Source organism: Trichomycterus rosablanca, chromosome 14, assembly GCF_030014385.1.
Source record: "Trichomycterus rosablanca isolate fTriRos1 chromosome 14, fTriRos1.hap1, whole genome shotgun sequence".
Taxonomy (NCBI): Eukaryota; Metazoa; Chordata; class Actinopteri; order Siluriformes; family Trichomycteridae; genus Trichomycterus; species Trichomycterus rosablanca.
The window spans coordinates 15,036,003-15,055,028 of record NC_086001.1 but is presented as its reverse complement, the minus strand read 5'-3'; the positions used below and the strand labels follow the sequence as shown (position 1 = coordinate 15,055,028).

General features: G+C 39.1%; 1 protein-coding gene across 9 annotated transcripts in view; it reads right to left on the bottom strand.

Moving 5' to 3' along the window:
- The window catches only part of LOC134326609 (RAS guanyl-releasing protein 2-like), an 84,447-nt gene that overhangs the window by 50,374 nt on the left and 15,047 nt on the right, over positions 1 to 19,026 (bottom strand). For all 9 annotated transcript variants that reach the window (XR_010014543.1, XR_010014542.1, XR_010014546.1 and 6 more), the window contains exons 2-6: positions 10,038 to 10,184; positions 6,465 to 6,567; positions 5,789 to 5,845; positions 5,330 to 5,461; positions 3,344 to 3,494 (exon numbers count right to left, since the gene is read on the bottom strand). Coding sequence is in view for 4 of the 9 variants with exons in the window: in XM_063008769.1 (XP_062864839.1) it covers positions 3,344 to 3,494; positions 5,330 to 5,461; positions 5,789 to 5,845; positions 6,465 to 6,567; positions 10,038 to 10,104 (510 nt within the window). In the remaining 5 variants the exon portion in view is untranslated. The remainder of the gene's footprint in view (positions 1 to 3,343; positions 3,495 to 5,329; positions 5,462 to 5,788; positions 5,846 to 6,464; positions 6,568 to 10,037; positions 10,185 to 19,026) is intronic.

Sequence of the window (19,026 nt, the reverse complement as noted above, 5' to 3'; positions counted from 1 at the left end):
ATGTTATTAATTCATGTTTTTAAATATATTTCACATATATATTGTTGTTTAGATGTATAAGTACAAAGGCAAAACACATTGTGTCAATTATACATAAATACACTTAATATAAAATTAAATAACAATAATAATAAAGGTGGTTAAATACTTCATTAAATTAGTTAAAACCCCTGCATCATATTTAGGTTTTAAAATACTGATAATACCACATCCTGTTAGCACTCATTGCAGGTGTACAGTAAGTTTCTTTTTTCATGCACAATGTGGGTATCTTCCTGTAATCTTTTATCAGTGCACTGTTTTTGATCACAGGAAGCTGTTGGCTTTATACAAACCTCATTTCTGAAAAAATGCATTTGGTAAAATGCAATAAAAGCAAGAAGAACAAAGAAAAGATTTTACTGTTTTGCCTAAGCAACTAAATTGTATTTGGTGAATACAGGCAAATTCTGAATTTGATGCCGGCAATACAAAAACAAAAAATACAAAATAATTATAAATAAAGGGGGGGGGGGGGGGGGATTAATAGTATTATAATAGTATAATAGTATAATAGTATTATAATACTCAGTTTACTCTGTTTTGTAACATTACACAATTGATGAAGGTGAATTGTTAACAGGTTAGTGAATTATGATTGGTTATAAAAGAAAGATTCAACAAAAGCTGAGGTACTGGATTCGAGCTCATCTCGATGGACTGAAATACAGAGGAAACATGTGCTGTGGTCAGATGAGTCATTTCAGCAAAATAATTTCAGCGAGACAATTCCAGGCCTGATTCTGCAAGCGCTACTACAGCATGGCATGGTAGACACAAGCCACATTACACTTGCTGTGAGACGACAGTGCTACCTACCCAGCCACTGTTCCACCCCACACATGCAGCCTGACCATCCATTAATAATCCAAAATAGAATACATCCATGACTAGACTAGTCCAATTAGGGCAATTCCAAATTCAATTTCTGTCCAATTGAACGAGATAAATAATCCACTACATAATCCTGGCCACTGTGGTGGCCAGCGCTCTCTTTTTTTGCTATGGTGTGCTGGGGTGGTGGCATCAAGGCTGGAGGTGCCAACAAACTAAATAAGCTGGTGAGGAAAGCAAGTTCTGTTGTGGGTCTACAGCTGGACAGTCTGGAGGTATGTGAGAGGAGAACAAAGAACAAAATTAGGGCCATCCTGGATAATCCCTCTCACCCTCTCAATGAGGAACTATGGTGGCTGGGCAGTTCTTTCAGTCATAGGCTAATTCCACCGAAGAGCAAGACAGAGCGCTTTAGACGTTCTCTTGTGCCAACTGCCATCAGACTGTATAACAATACCAATGGGCTGTCCTCACACTGACGAGCCCCCCCCACACAATAACTTAAGGTCCCCCCTACCCTTTTTCCCAGCACTGGACTCTACATTTCATTATACACTGTGATGACAACCCTGATCAAGTGACTGTCGGAATCCGGTCAAGCGGACGAGAAAAAAAGAACGGACTGAAATGAACTAATAATGAGATAAAATGAATATACTGTCTGTGTCCCGCGAAGGGAATGAGGGGAAACTCAAACGGGCGCAATGGAGCATTCCATTCGTGTTTGCCGCGCACCTCTGCTTTTAAACGGTTGTACGGTCAACAGCGGACAGGGGAGTTGAGTAAAGTTGGTTTGTGTGTCGGAGTGAATGAGAAAAGCTAGTGCGCTCTCTACATAGACAGCATTTTACGTCATCCTGTGCGCGCTCCCGAGAAGGAGGCTGTTCGAAATCCTAGATGCCTTAAAATCCTCACTTCTGAGGCATCTTAATATTTCAATGTTATTTTGGCTCAAGAACGAGTGAGGATCCGACGCTGCCTTAGTGATCAAGGCAATCCCAGCATTCATTGCGGGTCGGGTGCTCTTCTCTCACAGAAAAATAAACATGGCTGACGGGTGGAGAAACGAATGTTATTTTCAAACGTAAATAAAATATAACTGATTTTTAACTTGTATAAACTTGTACCGAGTGTTTTTATTTGCAAGTTCGAGCTTGTCAGGAAATGTAACTGTTATCGATACATGAAGGGAGATGTTACATTGACGTTAGCGTGCTGTGCTACCTCAATCCATTGGTTTTAATGGCAAGATGCTAAACCCGAAACCCGATGTTATCGCTGTTTAAGTAGCGCGTTTGAATAACCTGACATATAAGTCATTGACTTATTAGAATCCTCTCTACTGAGGCAGCTGCCTATGTAGACAGTAAGACAGCAAGGCAGCTCCCTAGGTTTTCAAACACACCCTGTGAGTGAGAAAACGGAAACTGATTCAGTATCGAGCGGATAGCCTGGGTGAATCATTTGATTCGGATCCGACTCGGTCCTAGTGTATGGACTATTTTTTTGTTTTTTGTTTTTTGTTTGTTTGTTTATTTTTTATTTTTTTTTTTTATTTTTTTTTTTTGGACTGAAAAGGCTGATAAACGCCATGTATATATTTCTGTAAAAAGTGTAAATAGTTTTTTTTTTTCACCTTACTGGAGCTGAATAAACACCTTGCACTTTGGCACGTACGACCTCGTCCTGGGCTTTTTCCTCGTTCCTTCCCTTGACCCCTATGACCACTCACTTTAACACCAGCCTAGTGGCCAGTAGAACACTAATTTGCTTAATAGCAGCGGGGTCATGCTTACATACACACATATGTATATATTTACATATAGAATATATAGTGTTTTATTATATAGATGTATAATAGTAATTGCATCTCATAGCTAATATTTTTTATAATTTTCTTATTTTTATTTTATTTCTATTTTATTTACTCTATTTACTGTACTTACACTGTACTGGAGCTGCTGCAACACTCAAATTTCCCCATGGGGATCAATAAAGGAATCTTATCTTATCTTATCCATTAAATAGAAGAATACCAGCCTCGTGAACATCTGTATCCGATAACCAATCTGAAAGTTTAAGTACGTTCTGCACATCTTTCTGAGCAAGTTTATGTCACAAACTTTAAAGTACTTAAAAACAGCAGGATAGATGGCCATAAAGCATGTGATAATGCCATGATTTTAATGCAATTTAATAAACAAACACACCAACTAAACAGACTTGGGTAACTGCTGCTGCTCTTACTCCAACTGGACATATGTGATGCTCGTTGACATGGTAACGTATACATCAAGTGGTACTCTACCTCATGCCTCTGGTACTCTAAACATGCAACCCATCAAATTATAAATTTGCTTATATATTTATAGTTAAATAAAGGTTCAAGAAAATTAATAATAGTGAATTCTTGTTTTCACTGCAATTTACAAAACGTCCCAACTTTTTCTTAAATGGGGTAAACACACACCAGTATCTTGCAGAATGACTTGTACTCCAGGTAGGTGAGATGTTCAGCAAGTTCAAGTGCATCCAGATGTTCAAAAAGAAGTGACATCTTCCTCTTCTTTGATGTTGAAGGAACACGCTGGGTCACCTGGCGCTTCCACTTATATGAGGGCCTGGCAGAAACAAGGCAAACTAATTACCAGTCGACAATCACATATTTAATATGCCGTGGAATGAGAAAGAATTCAGACCCCTTGACTTCTGCACATTTTATTGTGTTATGGATTAGATTTAATAAAACTTTTACCCATTCATTCAATTATATTGTGTTTTAAAATGCATTTTTTCCATTTCTCCTTCTCAATCTGGTCATATCCAATTACCCAGTTGCATTTAACTTTGTCTACTGCTGCCAACCTCCACTCCTGACCGAGAAGAGCCGTAACTATCACACGGCCCCTCTGAGACGTGCTTCTTATTCACCTGCACAAGACGAGCTCATACAAAGATCTGTATCACACTGTCACAAGGAGCTCCTGTGTGCCACGCCCCCCTGTCCGTGAGCACACACTGTCTCCTGCCACACCCCTTCTCTGATTGGTCCATGTGGACTGATTAGCTCCAGCTGCCTCTATTCCCCATTGACTCGTGGTGTGCTTGAGAGTTAGACCTGGCTTGTTCTCTTGTTTATCAATTCTGCCTTGTTGGTCATATTAGTCTTGTTAGTTTAGTCTTGCTACTTAGTTTGTTAGTCTTGTTAGTTTAGTTTGTTAGCTTTGTTAGCTTTGTTAGCTTAGTCTGTTAGCTTAGTGTGTTAACTTAGTTTGTTAGTCTTGTTACCTTAGCTTGTTAGTTTTGTGTTAGATTAGAGTTTAGCTTAGTTTATGTATGTTTAGTTTAGCATTAGCATTTAGCTTAGTTTAGCCTAGTTTGTTCTGTTTAGCTTTGTTAGCCTTGTTAGTTTGTTAGCCCTTGTAGACCTTGTTAGCCTTGTTTATATTAGTTTGGTGTTTTGTCTAGCTGTGTTTGTTCTATTTGTATTGTTTTGTTCTAATAAACCTTTAGTTTGTTTTGTACATCTCTGCGTGTGTGTCCGCCCCTTTGTCTTTATCTCGACTTTGCCCCTGCGTGACACACACATGTAGGGTCCTGCACTGATCTCCATTACCCCCTGTCTCTGTGCAGGTGCCATCAATCAGCCAGCAGATCTCCATGTAGATCTGCATTATCAAAATGTGGCAAGGCATAGACCAGGGCAAGGACATAAAACAGTATTTAAGGGTTTGAGTGTTCCCAAGACCAAAGTGGTCTTAAAACTTTTAAATGAAAGAAGCTAGTCACAACCTTCAACATTCCTTTAGTTGTATGCCCAGCCAAATTGTGCAACTGGGCAGGAATGGCCACGTTTAGGGAGGTACAATTTACTTTAAGCTTTACAGATGTTGGGCAGAGATAAGGGGAAAAAATTATTTGAACTGATGGAACAGCCCCCTTTGATGGGTAAATTGGCCAATTATATCCATTTCGAATTCTCAACACAACGAAATGTGCAAAGCATCAAAGGGTGTAAACACTTTCTGAATCCACTGTACATAGATGATCTACAAATGCAATATGGGTTTAACCCAATGCAATTTTTTAGACAAAATACAAAGTCACATTTGTCCTTTTGATTATCATGATACCAGCATGACCTCAGAAGTCAATAATGAAGTATATAATGCATTAATACTTCTTATCTGATGCCTGCTTCTTTTGAATTTACACTATATGGTCAGAACTATATGGACATTTCACCAGGAGCTTGTTGGACATCCTGTTTAAAAACCAAAGCCATTGATTTGTTATGTACTTGTTTCTGTTCCTTCTTATGAGAAGGCTTTCTACAAGAATTTGTGTGTCAGAGGGGATCTAAGCCAATTCAGCGGCCCATAAATTTCACTGGTCCATTATGGTAAGAGGGTAAATGGATCTATGCATGAGAATGTGTGGTAATGTGTATACTTACACACTCTCTACATCGATGAGTTGGCTCTCTCTCTCGTTACCCTCTGTATTGACCTGATCCCTCAAATACCTGATCTGTTCAGCTAAAGCGGGATTAAGATTAAACTCAGCTGGAAACTCTGAGATCCAAAACCTACAGGTGCAGAAAGACAAGAATATAATTTAAAAGCTGCAAATGTAAAGCTGTATTACTAGTTTCTAAGGTAAGAGAGAAATGGGTGTGTTAAATATACATATATAAAATGGTGGGGTTTGTAGAAAGAAAATGTGGAGGGATAAAGAAAGCAGACTTTATCAGTAACAATGTGGGTAAAAAAATCACATAAGGAGCCTTTGAAGACAGAGAGATGACAAATGATGGATAATACATATCAGACAGATAAAGCAAGTAAAATACAGGTGAGAGAGCAGACGCAGAGATATAGATTTTGATGAAGATAGATGAATAAAATGAACATACTTGACAAGGTAACAGATTTGACTCCTGAGCTCAGCAGTGCAGCTTTCCTCCTGAGACCTGATTCTTAATTAAGACTCATTAACACACTTAATTACAGACAATAAATGACTCTTTATCTAATATAAAGATTACAGAAACACTAATCATGCAAGAGTTTAATAGAATCAGGTAATATTAATAAAATGGGTACAACAATATTAAACGTCCTACACAAGGTGAGACACAAAACATTTTGCAAAATAAAACCTAATTTACACTAAATGGCTAAAAGTATGTGGACACCCATTCTTACTATTCACTTTCGGTCTTCGGACTTGTTAACAATTGATCGGGCAAGCTGTAGTCTAGTGGTTAAGGCACTGGACTAGTAATCAGAAGATCGCTGGTTCAAGCCTCACAACTGCCAGGTTGCTGATGTTGGGCCCTTGAGCAAGGCCCTTAACCCTCAATTGCTTAGACTGTATACTGTAACTGTTATGTAGGTCGCTTTGGATAAAAGCGTCTGCTAAATGCCGTAAATGTAAATGATTAAAATCAAATATATGTAATTATATGCATCAAACTTGGTGGCAGCAGTTTGGAGAAGACTCAATACACACAACACTGGAGTATTTTTTAAACACTGGTAAACATGCAAATCTATTTAAAATTTGATGTATAAATAGATAAAGGATACTTGAACAGGAGTTTCTTGGCAAGATCTGTGGACGGAAGGTACCAGGGGTGCATCATGAGAAACATCCGCACCAATGGTAAGTCCTTTAACTTCCCTGTGTCATCTAAACAACAGGAAACATCACAGTGAGGATATATGACATTATTAAACAACTCATCAGTGTATGAAGAAGTAAACTAAGAGAGAGAGAGAGAGATACTGACATGTCACAATTATTCAACCGCAACAAAATATTCTGCATAATATATCACAACTCAATAACAACTTTAAATTTGCTTCAGCTGTTTTGTATTATTTAAAAAAAACACCCAGAGATTCAGGTGTTCAAAGTGTGATGCAACTATGGTGACAACTAAGAAGCTGCTCACAAAAACTTAGAGAGGAGATCAATTGATTGCAGCAAAAAGGTAAGGGGTATAAGAAAAAGTCGAAGACATTAAACATTCCTAGAGACACCATTGGGAGAGAGTACTTTCTAGAAACTTAGACAAACCTGCCTGGCCATGCAAGAAAGCCCAAAATTTAGTCCAGAGGCCTTAGCAGTTTCATTAAAACAATTAAAAAAAAAACCTTGTTTTACAGGATGAAGGCTGGGACAAACGTGTCAGTGGCAACCATAGGAAGATTACTTAACAACCAAGGACTTGTTATTGGACTACACCATTATTACTGGACTTGGACCAAAAAGACGTTCTATGGAGTGATGTATAGAAAAGTGGAACTGTTTGGAAATATGGATCAGTGGTTATCTAACACAAGAAAGGTGGGGCTTATGACCAGAAAAATACAATCTCAACAGTCAAGCATAGAGGTGGGTCAGTGATGATGTTGGGTTGTTTTTCTGCTGCATGAACTGGCAATCTTGACCGTGTGACTGGCATCATGGATTCACAAAAATACCAAGGCATTTCCAACTCAACCAAAGTTTGGTTAAGGAATCAGTTGTGGACAACAGTTAGTTCCGACCTTACAATCTGATTGGTTGAGAAGCGTTCTAACCGTGCTGCTATTCGTGATAACAGAACGGCCTTTTCACACCACAACTGTATTACTCCGCTGACGCTTTGCCAGTAACGACAAGCTTCATGCACACAAACGTGCACGCAGGCGACACAGACTTTATTCCCGATCACGTTTAAATCCATAAATCCGCGATCTGATACACAATCTAGTGCACTAGGTAGGAAACATAAATCCGCGATCTGATACACAATCTAGTGCACTATGTAGGAAACATAAATCCGTGATCTGATACACAATCTAGTGCACTATGTAGGGAACATTAATGTGTTTGTAACGCGAACAGTTAGCTTAAAAGCCCAGTTAGCAGCTCCTAGAAGTTCTGTTATCACCCATATCCTTTGGTGTGTGTGAGAGGGTTTTTATTTCTTTTTTTTTCCCTTCAGAGGTTCTTGCCTTCTTCTTCTTGTTCTTCTTACCTCCCTGAAATGAGTTTTTGCAACTTGGGATGTCTGCTTTGTAGTGTTAAACTTTATATTCGTTGTGGAACTACTTTTTGGCGGAAGGTATTGTCAATATTAAAGCATATTTAATATGAAATTCAGGGCTTCTTTGATTTATTTTCTTTCTTTATTTTGTAAAAACTGTTGTATGAAAGCAATAGAACACTTGAGGTCGTGTGAGGTCGTGTGTTATTGAGCTCGCCTTCGGCTCATGCCTGCGACCAAATCACAGCCGTGATGTTATTCGCGATAACACACTCCCTCTCGTGTTCTATTGCTTAAGTGGCTTTCTCAGTCTTTAAATTTAAAGCCCATAGAAAATCTTTGGTGGGGTTTAAAGAAAGCATTTGTAGAACAAGAGCCATCTAGTCTTAATGAGCTGGAAGCTTTTGCACAAAAAAGAATGGACACATTCCATGAGAGAGGTGTTAGAAGCTTGTTAGCACATGAAATTGCTTATTAGAGGGTGTCAAGGGAAAAGGATGTTCCACCAAGGCTGGGGGTTGAATAACAGAGCACATGGACATTTGTCATGTGAACTAGATGTTTTTATAATTTTTATTATTATTTAAACCCCTTGGTGTTTTAGATAGTCATCTTGTCTTAACAAGCTGTCCTTTATTAAAGTCACTCAGGTTTATGTGCTGGCCACATCTGCTACATTCAACATGTGAACTATGAGTAACTACTATTAGCACAACATTTAATATATCCCTGATCATGACATGCACTGCGCACTGTGCACTATTTGTGCATTGTCACAAAGCAGGTGTTGCCTTGCACATTTTGGTGGGGATGGTCCTAATGTTTCCTAATGTATCACTGTGTGTGACTGTGTTTCTGTGTGTTTGTGTATACAAATACGTATGTACAGTAGATTCAGACCCCTTGACTTTTTGCATACTTTACTTTGTTATTGATGTGATTTTGATTGAATTGCCATTTTACTGATCAATCTACGCTTAATCTCCCATACTGATAAAAAAATTTTGATTAATTAAAATTTAAAAATGGAAATCTCTCACTTAAATTCACATATTCAGACCCTTTATTCAATATTTTGAATAAAGAAGCTATTAGAGCTGCAAGACTTTATTTAAAGATGTATTTGGCTATATTAATTCCTTTCTCTTAATTCTTACAAGTCTTTTAGTCCCTGCTGCTAAAAGGCAACCTATTGGCATAATGATACCAGTGTAAGGATGGTATAAGCTGGATGATGTGCAGTGCCTGTTTTTTACAAGACATAGTGCTTGCTGTTCTGCCCAAAGTGTTTAATTATGGTCTCATTTGCCCAGACAATCTTTTTCCTTGTGTTATTAGACTTATTTACATGATGTTCAACCCAACACCAAATGGGCTGTCAAATGCCTTTTATGCAACAGTGGTTTCCATGTTGCTGCCTTTTTACAAAGGCCTGATTTATAAAGTGCTGCAGAGATGGTTGTCTGTTCAACAGATTCTCTCATTTCTGCACAGGATGTTTGGAGCACTTTTTGAAGTCTTTTAAAATAATTGTTGTGTTCTGTCTTACCTCCCTGACCAAGGCCATTCTTGCCCAGAAACACAATTTGGCAAGAAAGCCAACTTTAGGAAGGTTGAGATGTGCCAAGCTTCCTTCATTTTAAAATTATTGGGATTACTGTGGCCCTGAGAACATTCGAATGTTTGATATCTCTACCCTGATCAATGCACTGCCAAAATTATATACACAGGCAGTTTTTGGAGTTAGTCAGTTCCTTAGCTTTTGCCCTGACATTGCGTGTAAATTGTGGGTCCTTAAAGATGCAGAGGTGAACAATGTCCAATCATTTCAAATTGCAACAGGTAACTCCAGTTTAGTTCTAGACTATCTCAAGGATAATTAAAGCTACAGTGCTACAGCAAAAGGTCTGAAAACTTTGTGTATAATTTTTACATCATATATAATTTTTACTAGCTGTATAATTATTTTTGTTGTTTAAAATGGCAAACATTTGTCATTTACCAATCCAAAATCATTTGCCATAAAATATGCAATACAAGCAGCATTAAAAATGGGTGTCTTGTTACATTTTATACAATCTTAAACTGAAATGAAAGTTAAAACCATTTGATTGTGCAGACTGACCGAAAGCATTAATGCAGGCGTCCACCAGTTCATCCACCGTAGCTGACTCAGCTGTTAGTGTCCCCATCTCTGTATTTGATCGCTTTATCACCCTCACGACCTCCACCACTCTAGCTCTTTCTTTTTCACCCACCACTTCTCAGCTTCCTGAGAAAAAACATGTAAAATATATATTGTTAAACATTTAGCTAGATAGGTACATTACATTTTAATTACTAGCTAGGCTATTTCTCCAAATATTTTACTTTTAGGCCCAACTGTGGGATAGCCTTTAGATTTTTGCATACCCTGTAAAGAGATTAAGGTATCGTCATAATCAGATCTGAACAAATACTTATAAATAACAACTTTCCTACAAACGTTCTCCATCACAGTATACAGTTAAATTCAGAAGTATACATACACCTTCGTGACATTAATTTAAACTTGCTTTTTCACAATTCCAGACATTTAATCCTAATACACACTCCTAATACACACTCCCTCTTTTAGATCAGCTAGGATATTTTAAGAATGTGAAATGTCAGAATAATACTAGAGACATAGATTTATTTCAGCATTTATCTCTTTCATTATAGAAGTTTATGAACATGTGGTTAGTATTTCTTGGGTCAGTGTATTGAGTAGCCTTCCACAAGCTTCTCACAATAAGTTGCCGGAATTTTGACCCATTCCTCCTAACAGAACTGAGTCAATTTTATATCCCTCCTTGCTTGTACACACTTTTCCAGTTCTGCCCATAAAGGTACTTTGCTGAGGTGATGGCCACTCTATCACCCTAACTTTGTTGTCAACTTTGGAAGTACGCTTGGGGTCATTGTTCATTTAACATACACATTTGTGCACAAATTTTAACTTCTTGGCTAATGTACTGAGATGTTTCCTTGATATATCCACATAATTTTTCCTCCTCATCTATTTTGTGAAGTGCAAAAGTCCTTTATGCAGCAAAACACCTCCACAACATGATGCTGCCACCCCTGTACTTCACAGTTGGGATGGTGTTGTTAAGCTTGAAAGCCTCCCATTTTTCCTCCATACATAATGCTGGTCATTATGGCCAGACATTTGTACAATTAGTAAGATCTCCCTATCGTCTTCTTCTTCTTTATTCATCTGTCCTGAACATCCTCAGTCACCCCAAGAACCTGCATGTCCTCTTTCACCGCATCCATCTGGATCGTTCTTAATCTCGTTCTTAACCCTGTATGTAACTGACTTTAGATCTGTGCAGTTGCAAACTCTAACCTGGCTTTTTAATGGTGGCTTTGGAGCAGTGACTTCTTCTTTGTTGAGCGTCATTCTTCTTTTACTGTTGCTATAGATACTTTTGTACCTGTTTCCACCAGCATCTTCACAAGGACCTTTCTTGTTTTCCTTTTTGTTTTGTATTTCTCACACAAAAGTACCTTCATCTCTAGGAGAAAGAAATGTGACTTTTTTCTGAATGGTATGATGCATTGTAGAGCATCTCCAGAACGGCAGATATTGTGGGGTGTTCCCGGCAATGTGGTTCAAGTATAAGTAACTGGTGAATTGTTGACATGATAATGGGTGCCCATGGCTCAGTGATTCTTCAGAGGAGCAAAACCTAGCCCATTAGGTTCAAATCCCATAAAAGAGCTACTGTAGCACAATTTGCTCAAAGTGTAATGCTGGCTATGACAGAAAGATGTCACAACACGCAGCGCATCCCAGCTTGTAGGGTATGGGGCTGCATTTAATTTTGGTTCTGCTGGTTTAAAAATAAACATACAGCAACTTAGAAGCGGGTGTAGCACAAAATTATAGGTCCTAGGAAACAAGTTGTCATTCTCAGTTCCAGTTCATGCCTGTGAGAAGTCATACAAGTTATGGTTGGTTTCTGCTGGATACTCAGGTTTCCTCCCAAGTCCCAAAACATTAAGGGGGTGGATTAGTTGCTCAAATTACTTATAGGTGTAAGTAAGAGTTTAAATATGTTAGCATGTATTGACCTGCAAGGATTGGCAAACTTTTCTAGGTGTATTCCTGCCAGAGATAAAGTAAAAATAAACTGATGCAAGAAATCACAATAGGTAAGTTTTTAATTTTAGGTACCTAAAAACAGAATGATGCTTTACCACACCACTTCTAGTTGACTTCGGGTAACTAGTACACTGAGCAAAGTGCAATACTTGGTTTTAGTCAATGATATAAAACATGGGCACAGACAATCCGTAATACACATACATTTGTTTTTTTAGGTCAGCATTTGAATGGCTTAACATTTTCGTGACCACACTAACCACTACATTCCACACGCAGGGCTACATATAATATGAAATTGTTTTCTCATGCAAATCTAGCCAGAATCCTGAGGGCTCTATAGGTTCACTACTAGCTGGCTTTTCTATGGGTAATCCTGTTTCCTTTCACCTCCCGAAAACCTCTGGTAGAATCTGTACATGTCCGGCATGCACCCCAAAATCACTGCGACCCTGACCAGGATTTATAAATGAATTAATTAATAATGTATGTTAATGTTTTTGTTGATTTGACCGTGATAGCGATGTCACGCATTAGAGAGCATATACAGTACACAGAGAAAGAGCACACAGCACACTTCAATATCATTATAGAACCCACACTGCACCGTTTCCTGTTACAAATACAAAGTCATTATTCAGAATATAGCTCTGTCCGCACTGGACAAGGAAACACGCACATACACACACACACACACACACAGAATTAAATGACTGTTCTTCTAATAATTTACATAAGTAAGTTGCATGACAAGAAACCATGGTAACAGTAAATCCATCCATACATCTGCACATAGAAACTCACATGCTACACACTAATTGTGCACCAAATAAAATGCAAGAAGATGATTACCGATAGGTTGTGTAAAAATGTACAGTATAACACAGTAGGAGTGATTGAAATGTATTTTTATTCTTTTATTTATTCTTAATTGATGGGTTCATCCTAGTGTCACTCACACCCAGGGGTAATTTGGATCCACCTTCTGCATGTTTAGTTGATGACAAGAGGGAAAAACATGGGGACAGAAAGAGCACATATCTCCTTAGACAATGACCAGAGGTGAGGTGTAAACTCTGGTCCTAAGGGCTCTGTTCAGCACCTACACTATGTGCTACACAACCATACATTCATTTATTTTTCATTTTTACTAACTGTAATTTTAGTTGGCGCCCAGGTGGCGCAGCGGGATATTCCGCTTGCACACCAACACAGAGTTTCTGAACTCCTCGGTTTGAAACTCGGTGTTGCCTCCGGTCAGCTGGGCGCCATCTGGCGGGCATAATTGGCAGTGCCTGCAGCAGATACATATTGGCCACCGTATCTGCAGGGTGGGGGCCGGACTATGTGTGGGTGGGTGGTTCTTCATACGCTGTGTAAGGACCCTGATTGGCAGAAGAGACGCCTGTGCAGAATGCATGGGCGAGAAGAGGAGGGCTGTGCACGCATCGGAAGAGGCGTGTACAGTGACGTGCTCTCCTCGGATGCAATCTGGTATCTCTGGTAGCAGCGGAGGACAAAAATTGAGTGTGCTAAATTGGGAGGAAAATTAAGAGAAAATGCATTAAAAATAAAAAACCTTTAATTTTAGTCAGAATCACTGGAAAAACTGGAATATAAACATAATTAACATAGACTCAAAAGGCGACAAACATAAGGAACAGTGTCACCTTCTACTTCTTATAACCAGTAGATGATCGATGCATAAAAACGAACATCTGTAACAACAGCACAGATGCTCACAGATAATCTACGTGCTTCGTCACCTTGGTATTACTCTTTACTTCCATCACGCAACGCCCACCCTTGATGATGCATGCCTGGCCCCAAAAAACTAGTGGAAATGCGGGCCGGCTCTCTAAAAACACCAAGATTCAAAGAAGCTTAACGGAACCGGTTCAAGAACCAGAGTTCTTTTGGACGAAAGCGCTATGTGCAGTCAATCATTATTTTTGAAGCCCAAGTGACAGAAAAAAAACTAACATGGAATTGAGGGAGAAAATGTAAAGCGCCACAGTACAAATTCAGGTCCCCAAAGCCTGTAGCATTGCAACACCCAAACTACCTGTGAGATCTGTGACTTGTGTTTTATGTCTTCAGTTTTTTTTTTTTTAACTTAATGCCTTATTTGCACCGTATACTTTGAGAGACCATTTCAATTCACCCACAGGTCACAGCATCTCATTCAGTGTACAACTTTATGTTAATGGCATAACCTAATGCATATACAAAGCATTTTCTATGTTTATGGCATACAGCAGATGCTTTTATTAAACCATAGTAAGTGGGCAATGATAGGGCTTGAACCAGAGACGTTCTGACTACTAATTCAGTCAGTTAACCACTAAGCCACCACTTCCACCGCAAACAATTTGCTTCTCACACCAGCTCACATGTTACAGAGAACAGTTGTTTTGAGATTTAAACCTGAGAGCTTGAGCTCTTGGTGGTGGTGGGCAAATATATCAGACTGCTGCACCACCAAAGAACTTTGGTTTGATGGTTTCACTCATGTCATGTATCAGAGAAAACACACCAACACCAAACAATGGTGACTTCTAAGACATTACATAAACCTTATTTCCTGCCATATAAAAGTACATTGATGTTCGAGGATTCAAGCTCCACCTCTGCCAAGCTGTCTTCTGTGTCTGCCATATATAATGTTAATCAATAGATGTGGCTATAAAAGCTGAATCATATGGGTGGAAGAATAATCTACACGCATTTGGCCATAATCTAAAGAGGTAATTAAACTGTCATGAATCGTTTCAGTCACTTTAAATTAAATTACAGTCATTAGAACTGAAAAGCCGTGTCATTCAATTAGCTGTAGCTGCAGAAATGGTCTTGCTGTTACAGTTTAGGGAAGTTTGGTTTAAATGTAGTGACTGAATGTGGTTTGTGTGCTTTCAGAGAAAGCTGAACATGCTGTGGGGTGTCAACATCTATAGTTCACCCATACATTCAGAAAAGCATGAGGCCAGTTACTGATGTTGGAGTGGACATGGTTTGCAATCTTAATTCTAGTTTAATCCAAAGGTGTTTGATGAGGTTGAGGTCAGGGCTCTGTGCATGCCAGGCCGGTTCTTCCACACCAACCTCACCCAATCATGCCTTTAAGGACCTTGCTTTGTGCACTGGGGCTGGAGTCATGCTGGAACAGAAAAGAACCGTCTTCAAACTGTTCCAACAAAGTTGAAAGCATACAATTGTCAAAATGTCTTGATAAGTTTTCTATTCAATGGAACGAAGCCCCATAGCATTATCGCTCCTTCACTAGACTTTACAGTTGGAACAATGCAGTCGGACAGGTAACGTTCTCCTGGTATCCAAGTAATCAAAGAAGACATTTCCACTGTACCAGAGTCCAGTGGTGGCATGCTTTACATCACTCCATCCAACGTTTGGCACTGTGTTTGATAAGGAGGTGCTTGTTGAGGCTCTTGATTAAGTCTGATGTAATCCTTACATGCTGATGTTAATGCCAGAGAGGGTTTGAAACTCTGAGGTTTGAACACAGTTACTGAGTCAGCAGAGCGTTGATAGGTTTTAGGCACTAAATCCCCAGTCTATTTTGCATAATAAAACAAGCTGTCATTCACCACACACTTAATAATAATAATATCTGGTGTCACTCTACAAATGGTAATCAAAAAAGATCCTTTAGGGTTTTTTCTCTGCTGCTACACATAATGGCAGGTCAGTTTTGATCCTAAAGGCAACACAAGGGTTAAACCTTGAAGTTGTTCCAGTACAGCATATCGTAGCACAGTTTACAAATTAACAAAATAGCCAAGATTAAAATAACAAAAAATGAGTTCAGGTGTTTGATCACACCCATTTTAATATTTTAAATAAATGTCTATAACTGTGACTAAAGAATTTTAGCATTCTGGCAAAGGTTTGGGAAAGGTCTTTTCCTTTTCCAGCATGACTGTGTCTCTTGCACAAAGCAAGTGGCCTCCAATGGCCTTAGCCTTGACCTCTACCCTAGTGAACGCCTTTGGGATAACACCTTCAGGCACCCAGGCTAGTACTGGGATTCTGAACTCTGTGAGTTTGTATCTCAGCTCTGTTACTGCTCGGCTGGGCTTCCCCAAGCAGGCACAATTGGCAGTGCCTGCAGCAGACGAAATTGGCCACTAGTCTGCTGGGTGGGAAAAGACCGGACTAAAAAGAGGGCAGGGTCTTTGACTGTGTAAGGACCCTGGTTAGTAGCTTGAGGCGCCTGTACAGAAGTGGAGGAACACAGAGAGTGTGCGTAACTCTCTGTGCACAAGACTGGCCTCACATGCGAATCCACCGAAGTATGGCGAATAAAAAGGAGTCAGTAGACTGTGCACGTGTCAGAGGGAGTGTGTGTCAGGCAAATATACCCTTTTCAGATGCGATCGGGGTCCCCAAGCAGCGGAAGACAAATTAACTATGCTAGATTGGGAAAAAAGTGAGAAAGTGCATTAATACAATAAAAAAAAAAAAATCATTTTATTGTTAATTGTGACAGGCCATTTTGTCCAACATCAACTTCATGTTAATGCCCAAGGTTTTGAAATTTTGAAATCCAACATGCTCATGACTGCTTGTCCACATACTTAAGGCCATATATACAGTAGTATGTACACAGAAAGAAAATAACATAAAAAGTATGTTTAAAAAGAGAAATGGGGATGGGCAAAATAACACCAACGTGACCAAAACAGGTTGAGATATAACAGAAATGTAACAGGTGATGCCACACAATTTCAGACTGTACTTTTACTCAAGATTATTAAGCACATCATTGTGATTATTGCGACTGCATATTTCTAACAGGCTGCAAACAGCCACATTTTGATCACAATGTCTGCACAGATATTTCAGATGTCCTCTCCTCTCACACTGCACCAGTCTTTTTATGGCTCTGTGTTGGCGAGAAAGCACTGCAGTAGTATGTGTATAACAAAGCCCCCTTTTTTGCTGCAGGGTGGTGGGCGGACACGCTTAATTATAGCTCTCAGGCATGAGAAAGAGGGCTAAAAGATGAGAAAAAGAAGAAGTACAGATAAATACAAAGAAAGGCTGTTATCAAAATAGAATACACTGATATACATACCAACCCTTGTAGCAGTATGGAAAATTGTATGCACAATATGATCATTTTGATCAGTGCTGGGCAGTAGCATCGCTGCAAGTAGTGGAACAATTAGTTTATTTACATTTATTTTTTACATGTATCAGGTCACTAAAAAGTAGTTTATGATACTTCTTTAAATTTGTGTTTTATTTTCTTCTTTTGAGACCCAGTATTGGAGTAAACATGATATCATATTTAATTTGGGTGGCTCCAATTCACTAGGCTAAAGGTAGGAAACACCTTGAACAGGTCGCCAGTTTATCACAGAGCAAACACACACACTCACACATTCACACCCAGGGCAATTTAAGTAGCTTTAATTAACCTGACTGCACATCTTTGGACTGTGGGAAACCAGAGCACCAGCAGGAAAGCCACACAGACAATGGGAGAACAAGCAAACCACACAGAAAGGACCCGAACCGCTCCACCTGGGAATCAAACCCAGGACCTTTTGCTGTGAGGCGACAGTGCTACCCATGATGCACTGGCAGAAATCACTGCTGGTGGATTATAACCTCTCAGTGTGGAATCTGTAAAAACTAAACACTACTTACACATTTATTCATTGTCTGTTTTACCACCCTCCTTCATCCTGTTTAGGGTCGTGGTGGGTCTGATTTATTGGGCAAAAGGCAGGAAACACCCCAGACAGGTTGCTAGTCTATCACAGGGCAGACACACACACTCACACATTCACACACTCATACCTAGGGCAATTTTAGTAGCTCAAATTGACCTGACTGCACGTCTTCGGACTTGTCTGGAGGAAACTGAATCACCTCAAATAAATCCAAATAGACATAGGGAGAACATGCAAACTCCAGACAGAAAGGACCCTGGCCAACCTCCACGCCCGAGGCCCTTCTAGTTGTAAGGTGACTACGATACACACTTCACCATTATGCTGCCCACAATATTTCATTACAAACGCTGATTTAAAGAGGGTTTAAAAGGATGTGAAAATCATTTCCAGAACAGTGGGGGCCATTACAAACAAAAGTAAAAAAGTTAATAATATATTAATATAAATAAGCCTTTTATTCACATGTTCAGGCTTTGCCCATCTGTAGGGGTTTGCCCTCCTGTAGAAAAAAAAACAATGAGTGAAAAGGGCAGGTCTGACTTAAAGGTGCTTTATTGTATCTCATTGTGTAACCTTGGTCATGTGAATTTAGTTTATCTTTTCTTAGTCCCAGCAGGAGTTTTTCAGCTTTACATAATCAGACATCCCCCTCATTCCTAACTTCTGTTCTCGTGCCTGACTTTCTCCGTTTTCAGAATAAATAACTGTGAGGTTTGTCCTTAAGTAATAAATGATTCATTGTTGTATTGTTTCTGACATGCTAGAGCAGGACAATAAGAATTAAGAATATGATAATATATTTACAGCTGAGGTCAATAGTTTACATACACTTGGATAGTGGTAGCCTAGTGGGTAGGGCTAATAATTTCATTGTACTATACACCTGTATATGTATATATGACAAATAAAGTCTATCTATCTATCTATCTATCTATCTATCTATCTATCTATCTATCTATCTATCTATCTATCTATCTATCTATCTCTCTCTCTCTCATCTATCTATCTATCTATCTATCTATCTATCTATCTATACACTTGTAATGAAATCTTCATTCAACTATTCATTAACTGTCTGTTTTACCAACTGCTTTATCCTATTAAAGATCACGGTGGGTCCAATTCACTGGGTAAAAGGCAGGAAACACCCTGGACAGGTCACCAGTTCATTACATGGTAAACACACATACACACACACACACACACACACACATACCTAGGGGGGGACTTTTAGTATCTTTAATTAACTTGACTGCATGTTCTTGGACTGTGGGAGAAAA